The 22,013-nt window shown below is 39.9% G+C and overlaps 1 protein-coding gene across 2 annotated transcripts in view; it reads left to right on the top strand.

Moving 5' to 3' along the window:
- The window catches only part of ttc29 (tetratricopeptide repeat domain 29), a 263,802-nt gene that overhangs the window by 128,170 nt on the left and 113,619 nt on the right, over window positions 1-22,013 (top strand). For both annotated transcript variants that reach the window (XM_039750219.1, XM_039750218.1), the window contains 2 exons: window positions 8,536-8,748; window positions 19,684-19,769. In XM_039750219.1, coding sequence (XP_039606153.1) covers window positions 8,536-8,748; window positions 19,684-19,769 — 299 coding nt within the window. The remainder of the gene's footprint in view (window positions 1-8,535; window positions 8,749-19,683; window positions 19,770-22,013) is intronic.

Here is a 22,013-nt window from a genome sequence, read left to right as displayed (position 1 = left end):
AGCTTCGCAATAACTTGCAGCATCATAAGGTAGACTTGATTAATGTGGTAAGTGTTCGGCAAGGCAGCTGAAGCGCTGCATTATGGGATCTGTAGTTTATTGTGTTACTAGCGCTTCATATACCCGGGCTTTAATAACAATAATACAGTATATAAAATGATCTCGGGGCGGATATAATTACACGCCGGGCCGGATGTGGCCCGCGGCCCTTGAGTTTGACACATATGGACTAAATAGAACTTGAAAAGATATATTTTTTCAAATGTGATCGCAATTCAGATAGAGTTGACGCACTACAGCCTGCATGCCTCAATAAGTCATCCTCCCTCGCTCTTACTTTTTACCGTTCATCTAATGAATACACTGAGTATGGCTTTACCAAAACAATCATTGATGGCGAATAAAGTATCCATTATTCGAGTATGTAGATCGGGATATATATATATACATATATATATATACGCGATCGCAGCGAGAAGTAGTGTGTTAAAAAGCTAGAAAAGAAAAGGGAACATTTTAAAAATAACGTAACATGACTGTCAATATACAGTATTTGTTTTGTGAGTGTTACTGAGTGTTGCTGTCATCAAGGATTTGATTATCATTATTTCTTTCAATCAGGTTCGTATTTGTAGGATGTGTTGTGTTCAAGTTACATTCCGTGTTTGTCAATCGTTGTAAAGATGACAGGTTTCATTCATCGATTCGTTTCTTACTGCATCAATAAACAGCTCGTCTTCTTCTTTATCTGAGACCTGACACACTGCATGCACAGGTTTTTTTTACACTGTCTTCCTTTAGCGGGACATTGACTTTTTCCACCGTGTGCTTTGTTTCCGCAGTAGCTGGATTTATGAATATGCTTATCAGACGCTTCATATTTTTTGCTGCCTTTTCAATTGTGTAATTCGGTTTTTGTTCAGCGCTCTTTGGAACTGTTGCTTTTATCTGTGCACTGCGCCAGTTCACGTGAGCCACTCGGTGTACATGCATCGAAGGTTCCCAGCTGTGCTGGTGCCATCTCGTGCTATGTCCATGGCTGTATTTAATGTTACCTTAGTCCTGGCACTTAAAACTTTCTCTCGCAGTTTCGCTGAGTTTGTGCCAAACACCACCATGGCCATCTCATCTTCCTCTCCATAGGCACAGTCCTTAACCCGTGAATATTTAGTGGAGTTTGCTATTGGATTGCCGCTGACGGACGGCCTTATATGGGCAGGCACTAAATTACAAACGCCAGCGCAGCCTGTCTATGAACTTAATTTAAAGTGTAGGTTTACATCGTGCTTTGTTTCCGAAGTAGCAGAACTCATCAATATGGTTGTATATGTCACTCGCTCGCTTCTTATTGTTTCGCTGCCTTCTCAATTATATGTTTTCTTCAGCGCTTTTTGAGGTCTTCCTGATTTTCTATGTACTGCGTGATTACGTGGGAGGCGTGATGATGTCACACGAAACTCCGCCCCCACGGCGTTGAAGCTCATCTCCATTACAGTAAATGGAGAAAAACTGCTTCCAGTTATGACCATTACGCGTAGAATTTCGATATAAAACCTGCCCAACTTTTGTAAGGAAGCTGTAAGGAATGAACCTGCCAAATTTCAGCCTTCCACCCACACGGGAAGTTGGAGAATTAGTGATGAGTCAGTGAGTGAGTGAGTGAGTGAGGGCTTTGCCTTTTATTAGTATAGATATATTGTCACACACATGCGCATGGGAGGCAGCTAAAGGGCTTGAGTGAACGCAGTTCGGAGGCATGCCGGGGTGTGGCAGAGTGCACTGACTCTTTTTCTCCCTTGCCTGTAGACCATCCCCGGGGGATTTCACCTGGCTCTCCTGACATCACTTCCGGGACTGAGCCAATGGAAGTCGGCCACACCAGCTCCAGTCCCTCTGATGTCACCTCCGGCTACGAACCAATGGTGGAAGACCACGTGCCAGATCCATATGACCTCACTTCCTGTCTCCACCTTTAAAACCTGCCCCTTTTCCTTTGTTTCCTCAGTCTTGTACTGGACTCGGTTGAATGCACTTAAGTGCTGATTATTTTGAGAAAACGACCTTTTGCAGCCAGGATACTACAATATACGGGTGGCTGCCCCAACTCTTTATCTGTCCATGTCTCGTTCTTGTGACAATATATATATATATATATATATATATATATATATATATATATATATATATATATATATATATATATATATGGGTGTAACTTTTTCATTTAATGTGGGAGCCCCTTTTTGTGGAACCTGGTTTAACTGCACCATTTACAGTTACACACAGTCCCACATTCAAACAAAGGTCAATTTATTTGTCACTGTACCCTAAACAAATCCAAATCCTATTATGTGATATCATCTACTGTTAAATTCTGCTCCGTACTTGTAACATTTTTATTTTTATACTGTATTGAGGATTTGTTCTGTTCTGTGTATTGTATTGTACTGACCCCCTTTTTTTGACACCCACTGCACGCCCAACCTACCTGGAAAGGGGTCTCTCTTTGAACTGCCTTTCCCAAGGTTTCTTCCATTTTTCCCTACAAGGTTTTTTTTGGAGAGTTTGTCCTTGTCTTCTTAGAGAGTTAAGGCTGGGGGGGCTGTCAAGAGGCAGGGCCTGTTCAAGCCCATTGCGGCACTTCTTGTGTGGTTTTGGGTTACACAGAAATAAATTGTGTTGAATTGTATTGTTAGGCTTCTTTTTACATACTATAGCACAACACAATCCTTTCTTTTCTTACTTTTGCTGTCCTTCCTTTTTCGTTTCCGCTCCTTTCCAGACGAGCTTCATCTATCTCCATTTCCGACTCTGACATCCTGAGTGAGGTATTGGAGCTCCTTTTAACACTGGAATACTTCCGGGAGTAACAATATGTTGTTACCTGACATCATCAGGTCGGGCAAAACCTCCTGGAAACAGGAAAGCATATATCCAGCAGCTCCCTCTACCAACACCCAGGGATGCCCACCAAAACTCTAATTCCCATGTGTCCCTGCAGGTCTCTAAATAAGAGCCACACCAGGAGGATGCTCCCCCCAAGCATACTGGGGGAATATTTGTTCCCAGGAGGCAGATTCCCTCTTATCTTCTGTTACAGCTTCCTGACTGGTAAAGGTACCCCTTAACAGCCAGGCCAGAATGCCTGTCCCTCCACATCCTCCCTTGCAGTACATATATATTTAAATAACTTATGTATCTCAATAACTACTCGTGGAAACATTTTGCAGGTCAGATAACTAAACAGAGCAGACTGCAAAAATCCCATTTTCAAAAGCAGTTCTTGTCATACATATGGCAAACTGTTTTATTAAGGATGTTGGGATAAGTGCTGGGCCAAAAACAATAGGCCTATCGTCTATAACAGCGGTTCTCAAACTGGGGTCCGTGACCATGAGAAATTATTTCATATTTATACTATTTATATTTTTATAATTATTAACTTTTACCATCCTGAGGAAAGTAAGTGACTGAGTTCCGTCATTTCCCCCACCAGCTAGACCCGACCACTAATCCGCTGTTTCGTTATTCGCTGCCACCGCATTGTTTTCCCACCGTTATCGCTCGGCACAAACCAGCCCTTATTATTTTTATCATAATCAAAAATTTTCGATTCTTTCATAGAATCAAAACACACGCAAACAGTTTTCATATATTTTAGACAATATAATTCAAGAACAGTTTATTGATTTGATAAATGATGGGGATGCAAAACATGTTTTCCGTGAAATGTGTTGTAGTGATTTTTGGATTGAAATGGCACAGTCCTATCCCGATGTTGCAAAGATTACTCTAAGAGTGTTGATTCCATTCGCAACCACCTATGAGTGTGAGACGGCGTTTTCCACACTACTTACTATCAAAACAAAATCTCGAAACAGATTAGATACGATAAATGATGGGAGAGTTGCACTGGCCAAAACAAAGCCAAACATAGAAGAAGTGGTTAAGGCAAAGCAGATGCATCCATCCCATTAAAATTTTTACTTAAATTTAATAACTAACACGTACATAATATTTTCTGAATAAATAATTGTCAAAAAATGTTTTATTCCCAGCAGCCTGTACCTATGCAGTGCCGCGCAGTGGGTATGTGGCACCCTTGTGCAAAGTATTTGGCGCCCCCAATTTTGTTGAAATAATATTGATTTTTTAATTTTTAATAAAATGGTCTACGAGCCATTAAACAATTTTTAAAGGGACCGCCTCGCAAGAAATTCTAAAGAATTTTAAGAACCGCTGGTCTATAACAAGACAAAAATGATCCAACTTGTTTGAAGAAGATAGGTCTGTTTTTTTTTTTTTTGTAGTTATTGTACATTCAGTGCAGATATTTCGGAAACTGCTTGTTATAAAATGTTCTGTTTTTGCTGGGATGTATTTGTCAAAAATATCTACATATTGCACAAATAAAACACATAATTTTCCAATGTTAATTGTAATTTTAAGAAATGAAAATGAATTTTGATTTTCCACAGACACGTATACAAACACCAGGCTAAAATAAATTTTCCTCGATGTTTTAAACATCTGAGGATCCAAAACTGAACTTAACCTGGTAAAAAAAAAATTGACCCACCTCTCCCCCTCATTCATTGGTCAAGAATCCTGTCTTCAATTCAGATGCACCGTTTTATGGGAATGCATTTTTCTTGTTTATATTGTGTGCCATGTTTTCTGCAGGTAAGTATTAATAATTGTACATTTTGAGCATATGGATAGATAACGATTACATGGATTATGCAACATGATGGCTATGAGAATTTTTTTTTTCATGGGCATTTTTCATATCATTGTTGTTAGACAGAACATGTCTGCCTTGTATTCATTTACATCATAAGCTGTTTTCTCTCGTTCTGCAAGAAAACATGAGATTAACAATTTTGCTTGGCCACCACTACAAGCAACATGGTGCAATTACACATAAACACAATATTATTTTTAGGTGAAGTATTTGTTTAAGCAGTGGTTCCCAGCCTTTTTGTGACCATGCCCCATCTAGGTCTCTCTAAAATCATGATGTCCCCCACTGTAACATATACCTTATTCTTATTATTACCTATTCAAAAAGTGAAGTCCTCCTAACGTGGAGGCAGCCCATAATGTCATTAATTTGGTCTAAACAAGCTTCTAAAGAACATGGAAGCAAAAGAGGGAAAGGATAGTTGAAGTACTGACAAAGAAATCACTAAGAAATTGTTAAAAAATATATATATAATATGAAGTGATATGAAAATACAGCAAATAAAGTTTTGAAAATACTGCAACAGACGTGATATTCATAAATATAAAATAACTTTAATTACAGCTTTTTCTTTAATATTTTGATCATTTTATATTTTTGTTATATTGCAAAATGTTATAATCATTCTTACAGTTCATATTATTTTAATGGTAAAAATGATTTCTAAGTAGAAAAACCCAAGACGGTTGTAAAATCATAAATTAAAGGGTTCTTCACCATGCCTTCTATGTTTATATAAACATAAAAGTCTCTGTAAAAAAATTTAAATTACTTATTTTTTTCTGCCATTTTTAACAGTAAATTTCTGTTTTTTTATTTTATAAATTGTTTAACGTACCTAAATGCTCAAATTGGCCCCCAATGGGGCGTGCGCCCCACATTGGGAATCACCAGTTTAAGCAGTTTTAAAGTAGGTGTTTTGAATTTGAGACGGTCAGAGGATTTTGGTTGTCTAACAAGCAGTTAAGATAAAAGTAATGATGGCAAGTTATCAGAAGTGCGGAAATTAACATCTTTGCGAGTAAGGAGGAGACTTTAGAACATATTCCAATAAATTTGCTTATCTGTGCTTATTGTACGGCCCATGTCAGAAGTCAGTCGTAAAGTTTGATCAAGATGACAATTAAAAGCAGAATTTCAATAATCCAGTTGTGAGGTAACAGGTTTTTATAGTGATTATCACCATATGTACAAAGTACAGTGAAATTGTTACTTTCATCTGTTAATCAACATGCAACTACTCCTTGGCACCATGATAGCAAAGTTGGAGAGAAATGTTAGACTCTGACAATGTTCAGCAAGTCATAAAATGGTATGGTTTTCAAAACTGTCCGTTCTGTCAAAGGGAACCCAAAGACTAGCTGACAGTGGTTATAAGTAAAGATTTAAGTAGTCGATATCTAGCAAGAAAGGACTGAGCATTTTGAATCGAGTTGGAGATCCTACAGCAAGTTAAATTTTGCATTGATTCAGGTGCCCTGGATGTATTAACTCCCAGTCACCAAAGCAAGAAAATGACAGGGTGGGAGAATAGACAAGAGAGACCACAACACAATAGGCTACTAGGGGGAAGCCATCTGACCCTTTATCGGGGTACTGAGCTAAGATTTGTAGAAATATCTGGGGTCAACCAGAGCTCTAGAGGTTCAGAAGGAGAACTTCAGGACTACTAAAGAGCAGCTGTAATGCTGGGAATGATGAGGGGAATGGCACTGCTACCATTAACGTTCATTCCATCTATTAATTACAGTAAATCTTAGAAAAGTTTAGAGTCTGAATTGGCAGAAATAGTGTGAAGTATTGTTACTTTAAGTGATTAAATTTAAAAACAAACACGACTGTACTCAAGAAACAAACACAAGTATGATATCTGTACCATATCTTTACTTAAATTACCTCAATTAAATAAAGAAGCATTTCTGGCCTTTCAGGTTCTCTTGAAAAATTCAGTTTTATTGTACTTGTTTATTGAACTAATTCACAGGCCTACAGTCACTGACAAAAACAACCCTGTAGCTGCCAAGTCAGAAGTTTTCTTTCTTTTTCTTTTTTTTTTCTTTTTAATGATTCTGGTATTTGCTGTGACCATAGTGCATATGTGTATGTGTATTTATTAATTTATTTAATATGCTTCTGTATAACTGAATTTCCCCATGGAAATAAAGTCTATCTATCTATCTATCTATCTATCTATCTATCTATCTATTATATAGTGCCTTTCACATCTATCTATCTATCTATCTATCTATCTATCTATATAGTGCCTTTCACATCTATCTATCTATCTATCTATCTATCTATCTATCTATCTATCTATCTATTATATAGTGCCTTTCACATCTATCTATCTATCATATAGTTTCTTTCTTTCTTTCTTTCTTTCTTTCTTTCTTTCTTTCTTTCTTTCTTTCTTTCTTTCTTTCTTTCTTTCTTTCTTTCTCTCTCTCTCTCTCTCTCTCTCTCTCTCTCTCTCTCTCTCTCTCTCTCTCTCTCTACTAATTCTCCAGTTGCTATAAAATGTATTCAACCCATTGGAAGGTTTCAAATTGAATCATTATACAACACTAGCTGTGCTACCCATGTAGGATGGGTTGAAACCTAAGTAATCAACTTAGACCTCATCATTCACGTTTGCACTGCGCCATGCAATGTATATGTCTGGTATGTGCCATTTGGTATGGGATTCGAAAAAGCAGCAATGAGAATGACAGTGCATTGCATTTTATTACTAAAAATGTGGGTGTTCGCACCATCTTTTGGAATGACAGAGACATAGCAATCAGACAGACACACAGACAATTTGTCTCTTATTACGGTGGAATAACTAGATTACCTGGCTTCAGTCCAGGAAATTTGCATCTATAAAATAGGTATATTAGAAGTACTATATAACTAAATACTTTTATGTATATAACTAGATGTGCCACCCATCTAAGACAGGATGAACTCTTAAGTAATCAAAGTAGACCTCAGCGTTAATGTCTGCAGTGCACAATGCAATGTGTATTCCTCTGTTATGTGCCATTTGGTATAGGATTCATGGAAGCAGTGTTCAAAGTTTGTGATGACAAATGCAATTTTCATTACTAAAAATGTTTGTGATGTGCCATCTTTTGGAATGACAGAAATATAGAAACCAGATGAACAGACAGATACTTAGGCACTTTTATTAAGGGGGGTATATCGAATCACAGTGGATTTAATTTGACTTTTTTGGCACTGATCAAGAGAAAAAGACTCCTTAATGTCAAAGTGAAAACAGGTTTCTGCAAAGTGATCTAACATATTTACAAATATAAAACACTCACCTTCATCAAGCAGTATTTATAGATGGCAACCCTAACTTGATTTAATTTATTATTAAATTTATGATGGATAAAATAAGGCAGGTTTGTTGATTATTTGATTGTTGTACTAATTTCCATTGAAAGGTTGGCTTTGCCTTGATTGTAAAGTGCAGGTTTGCCCTACCAGTGCCCATTGTCTGACCCTCACTAAATGAGTTGCCTAACTTAGTGGTGCTTCAGTTACACAAAAACAATTATGTTTTTCATGTAGAGCTCTTTGGATTAGTGTCTTCCTCATTACTCCACTTTGTCTTGAGCTAAGCTATTTTGTTAGTAATGTTTATTTCATAAAAAATGGTGTAACTGTCATTTAAACTGAAATAGTATCAGGTAGGATATTATAATATATCCAAAAATATATATATTCTGTATCTGTAAAAAACTCCAATACTTGAAATAAAACAATATGTTAATGATTAATGACATATTACATGCCTTTCACAGGTCAGCTAGAGAAAGCTGCCGAACATTATGAAGCATTTCATCATCTAACACTTGGAAGAGCTTGGAAGGATGAAACAGGGAGAAGTTACAAGTCACAAGCCTGTGAGAGTCTATGGAGAATTTACACATTACTGGCAGACAAAATGCTTGAAAATAAGGAACACGAGCAAGCTATCAAAACTCTAATAAAAGCCTTTGAAATGGCTCGAGAAAGTAAGTAAAATGTTTAAGAGAGTATTTATCGAAGAAAAAGAAAGTGTTTTGTCTGGCTATTTGGTCTTACAACATTTATTGCCTATTAAGATTTGTCCAGTAAAAATTATTCTCTGCCCTGAAGAAAAATGTTGTATTAGTCCAACTCTGCTTTCTTATTTGAGACAAACAAGTATGTACTTGTTTGGCTTTCAGCTACATAGTGACGTCATCTAATACAGATAGATATGAAAGGCACTATATAATAGATAGAGAGATATGAAAGGGTCTGTGTTAGATGATGTCACTAGCTGATAGATAGATATGAAAGGCACTATATAATAGATAGATAGATAGATAAGAAAGGCACTATATAATAGATAGATAGATATGAAAGGCACTATATAATAGATATGAAAGGGTCTATATTAGATGATGTCACTGTCTATCAGATAGATAGATAGATTTTGAACACCACACTTCAGAAAATGCCAGCTCATTTATATTGAGAAAGAAAGAAAAAATATATAACACTTGTAACAAAATCAATCACATTCATCATAATACAAAATAGTCTCTTTAATTTCCCAAGTATTTTGTCCTGTTCCAATAAAGCCTTAATCCTCTGAGAGCTGATTGGCCAAAATTGCACATTGCAATTTGTTTGCTGTAAAAGCTCATCATTTTAAATGGAAGAAATAGAGCTCACCCGAGGCCAGTCATTTTTTCAAGGCTCTTCTCCGCAATGCATGGGGTCCCACAAATAACTCCCCTGCTGATCAGATGTCAAAGGCAAGCTAACATGGCTTTCAATCACAACCTTCTTATATTCCCACCAGGATTTTCTCATGTTTTCTACGTTTACTTCCCCATATCAGGTCCTGGTTGTTGCCGTCAGATCCTTGTAGTTGGCTGCTCAATCTCTCTCTCTCTCTCTCTTTCTCTCCTGCTTTTCTTTTTCCTCTTCTCCTTCTTTTCTTGGGCAAGATTTTAAATATCTCAGAAGTCCCTTCTGGCCTCTCTACAGTGATGTCCTTTGACCAGTTTAAGGAGTCTCATTCATAAAGGACCTCTCATTTTCTTGCAGTTTCCACAATAAATAGCACAAACACAATATGAAAATTGACTATATACTAAAAATACTATAATACTGTGTATATATATATATATATATATATATATATATATATATATATATGTATGTGTGTGTGTATATATATATATATATATATATATATATATATATATATACACATATATATATATATATAGTCAATTTTCACTCATTTACTATTTATTGTGGAAACTGCAAGAAAATGAGAGGTCCTTATCTTACATTTTTTACTGTTTCTTACATTTTTTTCTGTAGCTTGGTTACAATTCTCCTTTTTGTTAATGACTTTGTAATCATTTTGGTTTGGTTTCTTAATTGATTTTTATTGCATATTATTTCCTGTTTATTGCAGATCCTTATTTAATGAAATAGGTACAAGAAAAGTCTGCTTGGATTGGTGCCTTTCAAATTATTATCCTGACACTCATTCCTTCCTATGTTTAAGCCAATTCTGTATTTGTCTGCAGACTGTGTCTTGGATTCCTGCTTCTACGTGCTTTTTGAGAACTAAGATGAACATTCAATACTCCCCTTTGATCAGATGTTTTTGCTTATTTCTCACAAAAAATTCCTACATATTTGTATGACTGTTTCCCCCAATGCCCATGCTTGACATGTGTGGCTTAATTTTCCTCTTTGTTAAAAACTTCAATCAATTTTCCCTTTGCATATGTTAAGCTTTCTGGCCAGTGGTTACATGGATAGGACTGATCCCATATTAAAATCATTTAGGATAGTCAGTCAGTCAGTCAGTCATTCTTCACCCCGCTATACCCTAACACAGGGTCACGGGGGGTCTGCTGGAGCCAGTTCCAGCCAACAAAGGGCACAAGGCAGGAACAATCCCTGGGCAGGGCGCCAGCCAACCGCAGGGCACACACCCACACACCAAGCACACACTAGGGACACCTAACCTGCATGTCTTTGGACTGTGGGAGGAAACCACGGGGAGAACATGCAAACTCAACACAGGGAGGACCTGGGAAGCGAACCCACGTCTCCTTACTGCGAGGCAGCAGCGCTACCACTGCGCCACTGTGCCGCTCTCATTTAGGATAGTGGGTCTCAAAATTTTTTTTACACTTTGTCCCCACTTTCATGAAAAGAAATAACAGCAGCCCCCATTTACTGGTTATTTCTGTATTGTAGCACGTGCCATTCACAGTGACATGGCTGACCTGTGCATAGAACAACATTTAAAAAGGGTTTTGAGCTCCCCATGCTAAATATAGTGAGACCACATCACCACAATAGCCACAGCTTAATGTCTTCTTCTGTTCCAGCAAGGTCTCAAGAATATTAATTGAAAAGTACACAGAGAAAATGGGAAGTTTATGGTTAAGGTAAATTATATACAGTATTGCAAAAATAATCCTTCAAACATGAACAATATCAGACAAACAACATTCCTGTCCCTACCATAATATAGACATCCATCCATCCATTATCCAACCCGCTTTATCATAACTACAGGGTCACGGGGGTCTGCTGGAGCAAATCCCAGCCAACACAGGGCGCAAGGCAGGAAAGAAACCCCGCACAGGGCGCCAGCCCACCACAGATAATATAGACCAGGGGTGGCCAACCAGTCAGAGACCAAGAGCCACATTTTTTACTGTGTTACCGCAAAGAGCCACATCATACACATGCGCACACCTGAACATCACCCATCCCTTCCTCACACACACACACACACACACACACCTCTGCTCAGCCAGATTTATTGTAAATGTCACACACCAACATGATAATGACAGAAATTGACTCCTACAGCACTAAAACCACAGGCCAGTCATTTTCAAGAATGAACATTGTGTGCACTGTCTCACACACACAAACTCTCAGTTCAACCAAGTCCACAAACAAAAATATAATAATTTACAATAGCGTTTTTCTTTTACTATGCATGTTGCTCAGTGGGACTTCTGGCATTCCTTGCCTTGAACAATCCTCTTCAAATCTGGCTTGTATTCCGTTGTTGCCACTCAAAGCAATTCTTTCACATGGGTGTCAGTCAGAACAGATCGATGCTTTGATTTCACGTGTTTCAAGGTAGAAAACGGACTCGCAGACGTATGTTGACCCAAACATTGACGGTATCTTAAGCGCAGCCCGTTTGAAATTGGGGCATGTTTCCATTGGCACACTTTTCCAGAACTCAATGGTCCCTTCCCTTAAACCAGGTTTCAGTTGGTCCTCCTCACAAAGATCGATCATCTCCAACTCATCTGTGACTAGCGGGGCTTTCAAACAGTCAGTCTCCGCATTAAATGGGTCGACAAGGAACGTAATCTGTGGCCTTTTCAGTTGTAGATCACGGAACCTGGTCACAAAGTTTTCGTTTCTCTTTGTTTATTCAGGACGGCGCTGGTGACTTGCCCGCTGGCTTTTAGCAGAGTGGGAACATGCGTTAAATCTCCCTTTTGAATATGCGCTTTGAACAGCTTCAGTTTGTTGACAAACGCAAACACACTTTGCACCTGGTTCAGGCAGCATTTTTAACTTACCCTGCATGGTCAGGTTCAAGTCTGTCCAAGTGACACAGCATGTCGACCAAAAAGGCCAGATCCATAATCCACTTGAGGTCAGAGAGATCGGGATAGTCCTTGTCCTTCTCTTCCATTAACAGTTTCACGGCATCCAAAAGCTCAAAGAAGCGAGAGAGTACTTGGCCTTTTGACAGCCACCTCACAGTGCAGTGCAGTGCAGCGGCAGGTCACCTGGAAGCCCTTGGTCCAGCTCAGCGATGAGATTCTTAAAATGCCTGTGGTTAAGCACATGTTTGACGATTTCCATCACAGACTTTATGACGTTGTCTAAATTGAATGATTTAGACACGAGTTGCTCCCTGTGGATGATGCAGTGGAAATTCCAAAACTCTGGAAATGTTTGGTCAGTTTTGCACAGCCCCACAAGCCCGTTCACAGATCCGATCATAGCTGGCGCTCCATCTGTGGCTATTGCAGTTACAGTATATTCGGTATGGGCAGATTTGCATTCGCAAATACAGCCATCATCGTTTCTTTCACATCTATGCCACGGGTTCTGTCTTTTAATGGCACAATATCAAGGAGTTCTTCTTTGATCACACAATCGTTTGACACAGACCGTGTAAATATTGCCAACTGAGGCTTGTCTTGTATGTCACAACTCTCATCCAATGCGACACTAAAATACTCACATGCTTGAAGTTCAGAATGCAACTGTGATTCAATAGCCGTGTTAATGTCTGATTCTGTGTTCAACAGTGTGGCGGGACAGTTGGACGTCTGATACCATGCATTTTAGTTTGTCGTTTTCAGGAGACAAGATTTCAACAACGTCACTGATGCATTTTTTAACGAACTCCCCTTCATTGTATGGCTTTTTAGCCCGTGCAGTGTTCCAAGTTAGTTGATACGATGCGAGCGTTACGGTCTTGTAAATTTTCGGAAAAACTGTATCTGCTTTTCTGCCTGAGTTTTCAAAGTGACCAATTTGTGCTTGCGAAGTTCAGTCCCTTTTGAAAATTCCTGGTCGATGTGAGCATGGAGTGAGCTGAAGTGGCGCTGAAGATTTGAAGCTTTCAAATACGCTAATGACGCCTGACATATAAGGCAGAATGGCTTGCCATTACGTTCAACAAAAAAATAAAAACTCTCCCACTCTGTTAAAAACATCCTGTGTTCATCTGCAGATTTTCGTTTTGCTGTGCATTTTTCCCTGCCATTTTCAGAGCGAACTTGACACAAATTGTTTACTTAAATGATCTTGTCCCTACTGGGAAACTTTGCGGTATTTTCATCTCACGCACATGTACATTTGACGAAAATACCGTATTGAACTCCAGCGAAGCAAACACGAACATTAAAAAAAAAAAACACAAACTTCGATATGAACGTAAGAGCCGCATGAAACCAGGCAAAGAGCCACATGCGGCTCGGGAGCTCCTGATATAGACAGTATATGGAAAAAAACATTCAAATAGATAAAGCCGCTAAGTTCAAACTACCTGTTTGTACTGTGAGAGAGAATAGATGACAGAAAGTCCGACCAGGAGTAAACGAGACAGCACTTCCTCGGCACTCTATCATTCATTTTTATGGTCATTTTCCTGTCACTTCAATCTTTTTGTTCTTATAAAATAGAAAGACACCTTAAAGATTTGTTATCTGCATCCTAAATAGTGGTCACACTCGCAAACATATATTTAAAATGGTGTGGGCAATTATGTTACATGGTGGTCCTGTTGGAAAAAATAATACTTTTTGGAGTTTTATTAATTTTATGGTTGTACATAAGGACCTCTATTATAAATAATAATTAATTATTATAATAATTATAAATAAATAAAATTTTATTTGTCACATACTGTTTATTTACAGTGTAAATTGTAAAGAAATGATTGGCTACAGAAACTCAAAAAATATGAATATTATACCGCAAATGAAATGTGATGCTGCTAGCAAAATAACCAGTATTTACAATAAAAACATCTAGCGACCTCATGTAACCATTTAAGGTTGAGACCCTGTTTTATTGTTTGAGCAGATCACCTGGGACATGCCAAACACATAAGGTTCCAACTAACCTCAGAGGTTCGTTTCTTCATGGGGGGTATGTAGAAAAGTGAAGACCAGCTACAGTATGTAACTGTTATCTGTATCCTCTTACTCCTCTCACTGTCCACATTGCACCCCATGTATTCAACTCTGAGGACCTCTAGTGGCAGGCTGGGTCTATGTTTTTTTTTTCACTCTTTTTAGTTTACCACCAACAGATGATTCCACAAAGTGTCCTTTGTGCCCTTAAGGGATAGCAGCTAGACAAAAGAATGATCAATCTTAGCCTCTTGGCTATGCTAGTAATCAATACTTGGACACAGGCATTGAATGTAAGCTTCTTCTTAAATGTATTTGCATAATACCAAATAGCGGTAAATATAAAAAATACAAATAATTAGTTACACAACCTGGTTGGGATTCATGCTGTCTTCATTTAGTACTAGATGACATTTCCCAAATTGTGCGTTTCCTTACATTAAAGATTATATACTGTATCCTTAATTGAAAATTGAAAAGAAAGGTTTTTTGCCAGAACACCTTTACAGGTGTCAAGCAGCTAAGCAGATATTAAGCTCCATTTTTATTTCCGTGGTTCCTCTCAGGTTGTCAGAAAGGCAACAAAACAAAGCAAATAACTGAACTGAAAACTGGACTTAGATTTACAATGAAAAATTGTTTAGTAAAAGGCAGCCACTGTCTCCAATCTTTCCGCCCAAATTAAGCACACAAACCTGCCTTTCTTTCCACTAGCAAAACAGCTAACACTTTTACAGTTTCTCAAAACACAGGGAAGTTACCACACAAATTAAACATTAAATCTTACGGGAATGAAAATCTTTTTTTAAGCTGCAAACAGGCTGGCAATTTAAAATATTCTAAGGTCCTGCTTTACCTTTCATCTTTCCCAGAATACACTGTTCGGCTTGGCAAGTCTTTGACGTCTCTGCTGTTTACCTGAAATCTGTCAGATGAAAAGATTAGGGCTTCTTCTATACAGACCCTAAGTTTAAGAACCACTGGTTTTGAGTCATCCTGAAGCCAGCTTGTTTTGGTCACGTCACTGAAAAAAATCTGAATTAGTGTAAATTTCTGTAGTTCAGGGTATTCATAAGAAATGTAATTATTTACATCATGGGTTAGTAGAACATACGAGGTGTGGCAGAAAAGTAAAGAGACTGATTTTTTATTTACCTAAGTTTTTATTTTTTTCAAACATCAATGTTATCCCCTTCAAAGTAGTTCCCTTGGGCAGCTACACACCGATGGAGACGTTGTTCCCACTGTTGGTAGCAGCGCTGGAAGTCTTCAACCGGTATGGTCTTCAGCATGTCCGTTACATTCTTTTGGATGTTTTCTAAAGTCCCGAAATGACGTCCTTTGAGGACATTTTTCAGTTTATGAAAAAGGAAAAAGTCACACGGACTGAGGTCAGGTGAATAAGGGGGCTGGGAACCACAGGAATGCCTTTTGAGGTCAAAAATTCTGTTATGGAGAGGGCAGTTTTTCGGCACCATTTTGGCACAGACCTTTCGCACGTGCAAATGTTCAGTCAAAATTTGATGAACAGTAAATCTGTTCAAATTTAATTGTTCACTCAACATTCTTAATGTTAAACGACGGTCTGATCTCACAAGAGTGTTCACACGTTCGATGTTTTCATTGGTTTTCGAAGTTGAAGTCCTCTCTGAACGGTGTTCATCTTCAACGTGTTTTCTGCCTCCAAAAAATGATTTGTGCCAGAGAAAAACTTGAGCTCTGGATAAAGAATGTTCCCCATAGGCCTGTTTTAACTTTTCAAACGTCATACTTGCCGTTTAATGGCACAACGTTGCTCCAACTTCCGCTGTTCCATTTTGCGTGACGCACAACCAAAAACACAACTTCGCTAATAGCAGTCACAAAAATCACGTAGTTAACGGAAGGAGTTGAAACTCGCACTGAGCTATGGGAGGGTACTGATACACGTGCTCTATCAAGGACAACAGCGCAGCGCAGATCGCTTGCAGTGTTGCCAGTCTCATTACTTTTCTGCCACACCTCGTAATGAACAAAAATAGTTGCAGTAAATATTTGAACACTTTACATGTTGAAAGTCTGAATATTCTCGATTGTAATAGAAATTTTTCATTTTTCTCCTTCTGATAGAGGTCCGTAGAGGGATAGACCCCTAGTAAATTTGTAATCACTTACCTTGGAAAAAATCTAAAAAGATCCCCTGCATGCTTATTGTTTGAGATTTGTCATTTTTAACCCTCTGGGAGTGACTGTTAGAGGGGATAGAACCACAAGTAAAGAAGCAGATATCAAAATTAATCTCATATTTGTGATCACCAACCTTAAAATGGCATCAAACAAACACTTCACATGTCTGTATTACCGATTCCCATTTTTTTTTCCAAAAAAAGGGAAAACTTTGACTCCTCGTATTCCATTGGGGATGGACCCCTAGGGTCAGTTGATCTGGCACATACGGCTTCAAGCTCTTCTGCTCATTTCTGCTGAAGACACATATTGATTGACTGTTTATCATAAGGATGTCATTTCCTGCACAAAATATGGTCCACGTATAGTCTAAAAGTAACAGGTTTTCAGGTCTAGAGAACCAAATATGGGGTGGGCCACAAAATTCAACATCATATGTGAGAGGTTTTGTTCTACTTTTGAGTCTGGAGACGCCGGGATTTCAAGTGATTTCAAAGCCTTCTGATGAGCACAAAAGAAGGTTCATTTGAGAAGGCATCTCGTATATAAATGTTGTGGTAACTGACCCGGACACAGACAGACGGACACCGATGGTTTACCAACCAACACACGTTTAATCATTCTATACAGTATTTACAGTGTACACACAACCCCAAAACTCCCCCAAAGTCCAGACCTCACAATGCCTCTCTTTCTCTGGTCTGTCTCCACTGCTTTCTCCCGATTCCAGCCATCGTATGGAAGGAGGCGGCCCCTTTTATGCACACCTGGACGTGCTCCAGGTGCCTCTCGATTAGCTTCCGTCGGCACTCCCAAGTGTGGCAGAAGTACCGGCTGTGCACCCGGAAGCACTCCAGGTGTCCCTGGTCTTCTTTTCCCCCCAGCACTTCCGGGTTTGTGGAAGTGCTTAGGGCCAGGGCTCCTCAGGCATTGGGGCACCCCCTGGCGGTGACCACAGGCCCCAAAGGGTTAAGCTTCTAAGCTCTGTTCCCGTGGTCCCCAAAGCCACCAGGGCGGTCGCCCCCTCGTGGTCTGGAGGAGGCGTAATCCCTCCTCCGGTCCTTTCGGGCATCCCGGCTGGGTGCCTCCCCCAGCCACTTGCCACAATGTCTATGCGTGGAAGTATGCGTGTCTGTCCGGCCTGGAAGTGAGAGGTGGAGTCGTTGTAAAGGCTCCACTTGCGAGGAAACAGAAAACTCGCCTAGCCGCTAATAACACAAGCGGGGCCAGTCAAGTTAAATTGGGGAGCATGCACTTTTACAGTGCATTGCCACACCAACTACACGTTAAAACAACTTGGGATCCCGGTTGGCAAACCCCTGGCAGACACATAGTCCAGTCCCACCCTCCGAAAATGACCCTCTATCAGCCGCAGCCAGGTGTTACATGGGCGACCCCTTGGCCTGGTCCAGCCACTTGGGTCCTCAACAATGAGGATCTTACAAACTGGATCACCCTCGGGGAAACCCACTACATGGCCGTAGTGCTGTAACTGACGCTCCTTCACAATGCAGGTAATGTGCCTCATTCGGGACTCCATAAGCAACACAAAGCAAAACCAATGGTACCCAAAGATTTTCTGGACAGACAAATGGAGTCCAATATCCGCCTCAGGTTACTGGATAGCGTCCAAGCAGGGCCGGCACATCAGCAAAATGAAAACGCCAAAGAAAGACAAAGTCGCTTAGCCGCTAACATTGGCAAACGGTATCCCTTTTACTTTTCCTCCCGCCGCTAATGCAAAAGCGATTCGAGCACGTCGGCTGAACGAATCCTTCTAGGAGAGAGATGCCCAGAGTAGTTCCTTTCAATTACCAGACATCTGTACATTTTAATGTTTCTTTCTGATGATTTCAATAGTTCCTAGGACTCCGGACTTTTTACAGCAGAGGCTTGCACATCTAGTCTATAATAAGGAGACAAAACAGAGACGTAAGAAGTGTTGGCATCCAGGATGGAATCTTCTATTAATTGCTATTGAAAAATTAAAGTCTGCGGTGGTTCGGCGCCTTGGTCAGGATTGGTTCCTGCCTTGCACCCTGTGTTGCCAGGGATTGGCTCCAGTAGACCCCCGTGACCCTGTGTTCGGATTCAACGGGTTGGAAAATGGATGAATGGAAATTAAAGTTGGAAAAAATAGCAAAATTAAAAGCTGATATTTGCTGATAGTATACTAGTGTATCCTCCAGGGTGCTGGTCATCTTCTCTACACTGCTGGTGGCAGGAGAAGCAGAGACACAGGTGGTTTTCTGATATGTCATCCTCCACTCTAGAACACAAGTTTAAGATTGTAAAACTCTCACTAGCTTCCCTCGGCATAACCCCAAAAATGCTCTTTTCAAGGCACTTGCCATAACCATGTGCTTAACATACAGAGTCCTGAAAGATTAAAAATTGTGATGAATGGATTCTATAATATGCGGTGGGCTGGCACCCTGCCCAGGGTTTGTTTCCTGCCTTGCGCCCTGTGTTGGCTGGGATTGGCTCCAGCAGACCCCCGTGACCCTGTAGTTAATGGATGAATGGATGGATTCTATAATGAAATAAAACTGGAAGAATTCATTGATAGATCCAACTGAATTGCTAAGCCCAAGTCCACAGTTCTACCAGACATAGAAAAGGAATAAATGCATAATAAAGGAAAACGGTTTATAATTTTAATAAATACTGTGCACAATCCTATTGAAATACATGATCCTAAATTGCACTTATAGTTTGCATGTATTTGTGAAATCATGTCCTCTTTTTTTTTTTTTTTACCTTAGCAGCTGACTGTAATCACATCTCATTCTATAATAAACCATATTCAGTGGCTGATTTCAGTTTTTAAACTTGCCTGGGGCAAACTATTCTAAGAGCCCCTACAGCCTGTGTGATTGTCTGGAAGAATTAGAAGGCATAGGAATGAATGTAAGGAAAAGTGCACAAATGGTGTAGGGGGCCCCTGAGGCAATGGACCAAGTGGCCTGTAGTTAAATTAAGGGAGCCGCAGCCTAATAATCCACATAAAATTTTAAATATCAAGTAAATGCTACTATCACTTAGAAACTGTGTGTACAGTTTAATGTGATTATAACCAGGAATATATTTTCTTAGCAGGTGACAAGAAAATTGAAGGGGAGGCTGCCTACCGTGTAGGTGCAGCCTACAACAGTTCAGGAGATCCAGAAACGGCAATCACAGTAAGTCAGAGTATTTTATAATTTAACGTTTTCACTTTTTATAGTGCTGGCAACATGGTGACACATTAGGGCTACACACAGACAAAACAAACATTGATTATGAATACAGTATGGGAAACACTGTCTTACAGGAAGCAACCCCTGGAAAGGATTCAGGGGTTTGCATTGAGACAACATTCTCACTGTCTAGTCAGTGTGCAGAAGGAATTATCTTCCTTGGTGTTAACCCTGAGCATCTGTTGGGCTCAGATTTCTATTTGAAAATGATTAAACCTGAGTGCTTCGCGGGTTAAGCGTTTATGATCCGATGTGAAATGCTAGGCCCTTGTAATGCTTGGGACAGTGTTCTGTTGCCAGCTAATGGATATGAACATGAACATTTCTATGAATTTAACTCATCGATATTCAATGTAAGTGGCAGACCCTTCAAACAAAGCACACAACGCTGTGTAAATAAAAATGCCGTAAATCGAAGTTTAGAACAAAGAAATGGATAACCATTAGTTCAATCAAGCGATAGTGATGACAATGTGAATTGACAGAGATAGTGAAACTGGTTTATATAGCACAATACAACTAAACCGTCGTGATATGCTTGGTGAGTTCAGTCTCATGTGCCGCAGTGGTATGCAACATCTACATGGCAAAAAGATTAAATGAATTTGATCTAGTGGAAGGGTAACTATCCAGGATCAGGATGTCCCTCCTGTACGCTGGTACTGTGAGTGCTGTGCAGAGTGGAGGCAGGACCTCTGTGTTTTTCCCAGTTGATTGTGGGGTTCGTCAGGGGTGTGTTCTGCTCCTACTCTGTTCAATGCTTGTATGGACTGGGTTTTGGGCTTGGTTGTGGGGTCCAGCGGCTGTGGGCCACATAGATATGATATGTTTTCTGCTGTCGATCGGGTGTTGTGGGGATGATTCTCTTATCCGGAGATTCACAGTGGTGCCCCAGAGGTGGAACTTCCGGTATTACTGTTTTCTTTCGAGGAGTGATTTGCATAAAGCGCGCCGTTTTAAAGAGAGAAAGGAAAAGAGGAGGGGAAAGGAAAAAAAGGAGAACTGGAGAATAAAAAACAGATCAGCTATTGCACGGGCCATGTAAGAAATCTAGGAGCTCCGACAGTCCTGTCAGAAGGTGGAAGTGATTCTTTTGATCGGGGAACTGAACGTTCCACTAATTCCTACGGACTCGGGTGAGCTATTTCAAAGGACTTATAGTATTGTATCATGGTGTAAGACTGACTGTATGTCTTTTATGTCAAAGATGTGATTACAGCTAGGAGTCCGCAATTGTCAGAACTCCTCGTTTTGCCTGTCGCCATCAGCGGGGCAGAAGTGTGGAGAACTGTGGATCTATTTACCATCACTGGGAGGGGAACTGGGGGAAAGAATATTGTTATTGTGTATGTGTGTATATATATATATATATATAGGGTGGAGGGGGGGCTCATGTGTAAGGGATTGTATTCTTTTTTGATTTTATGTAATATATTCGTTATGTGATGATAGATGCTGACTATTAGTTTTTTTGTGGGCCATAAATGATCGGCATTAAGGCACTGAACCGTGCAGAATACAGGATATACGGGAAATTTATTGGGGTGTGATATTGGCCTATCCTTTTATCATCTGCCGTCACCTAGGACAGATTAGCAGTAGCAATCGTCTCGTGGTGAAGAAAGATTCACGGATCTTGACTTTACTGACGATGCTGTGATCTTCGCGGAATCGATGGAGGCTCTGATCGGGGCACTCGAGAGACTGAGCGAGGAGTCTGAGTGTCTGGGCTTGCGAGTGTCCTGGATAAAAACCAAGATCCAGGCCTTTAATGAGCTCTTGGGCAGGGCCATCAGCAGTGTATCTGTTTGAGGAGAGAGTGTCGACCTTGTCAAGAGGTTTACTTACCTTGGCAGTGACATTCATGTCTCTGGTGACTCTTCCTATGAAGTCAGTAGACGGATTGGAAGGGCATGAGGTGTCATTGAGGTCACTGTAAAGGAGGTGTGTGGCGCTCCTGATATCTCTGCAAAAGGATGAAGGTCCAAGTCTTTAGAGTCCTGGTGCTCCTTATATGGTTGCGAGACATGGACGCTATCCAGTGACCTGAGACAAAGACTGGTCTTTTGGTACTGCGTCTCTCTGGAAAATCCTTGGGTACTGTTGTTGGTTTGACTCTGTGTTGCTCATGGAGTCCCGAATGAGGCACATTACCTGCATTGTGAGGGAGTGTCAGTTACGGCACTA

Source organism: Polypterus senegalus, chromosome 4 (assembly GCF_016835505.1).
Source record: "Polypterus senegalus isolate Bchr_013 chromosome 4, ASM1683550v1, whole genome shotgun sequence".
In the NCBI taxonomy this organism is placed as follows: domain Eukaryota; kingdom Metazoa; phylum Chordata; class Cladistia; order Polypteriformes; family Polypteridae; genus Polypterus; species Polypterus senegalus.
This window is presented reverse-complemented; position numbering and strand designations above follow the sequence as displayed.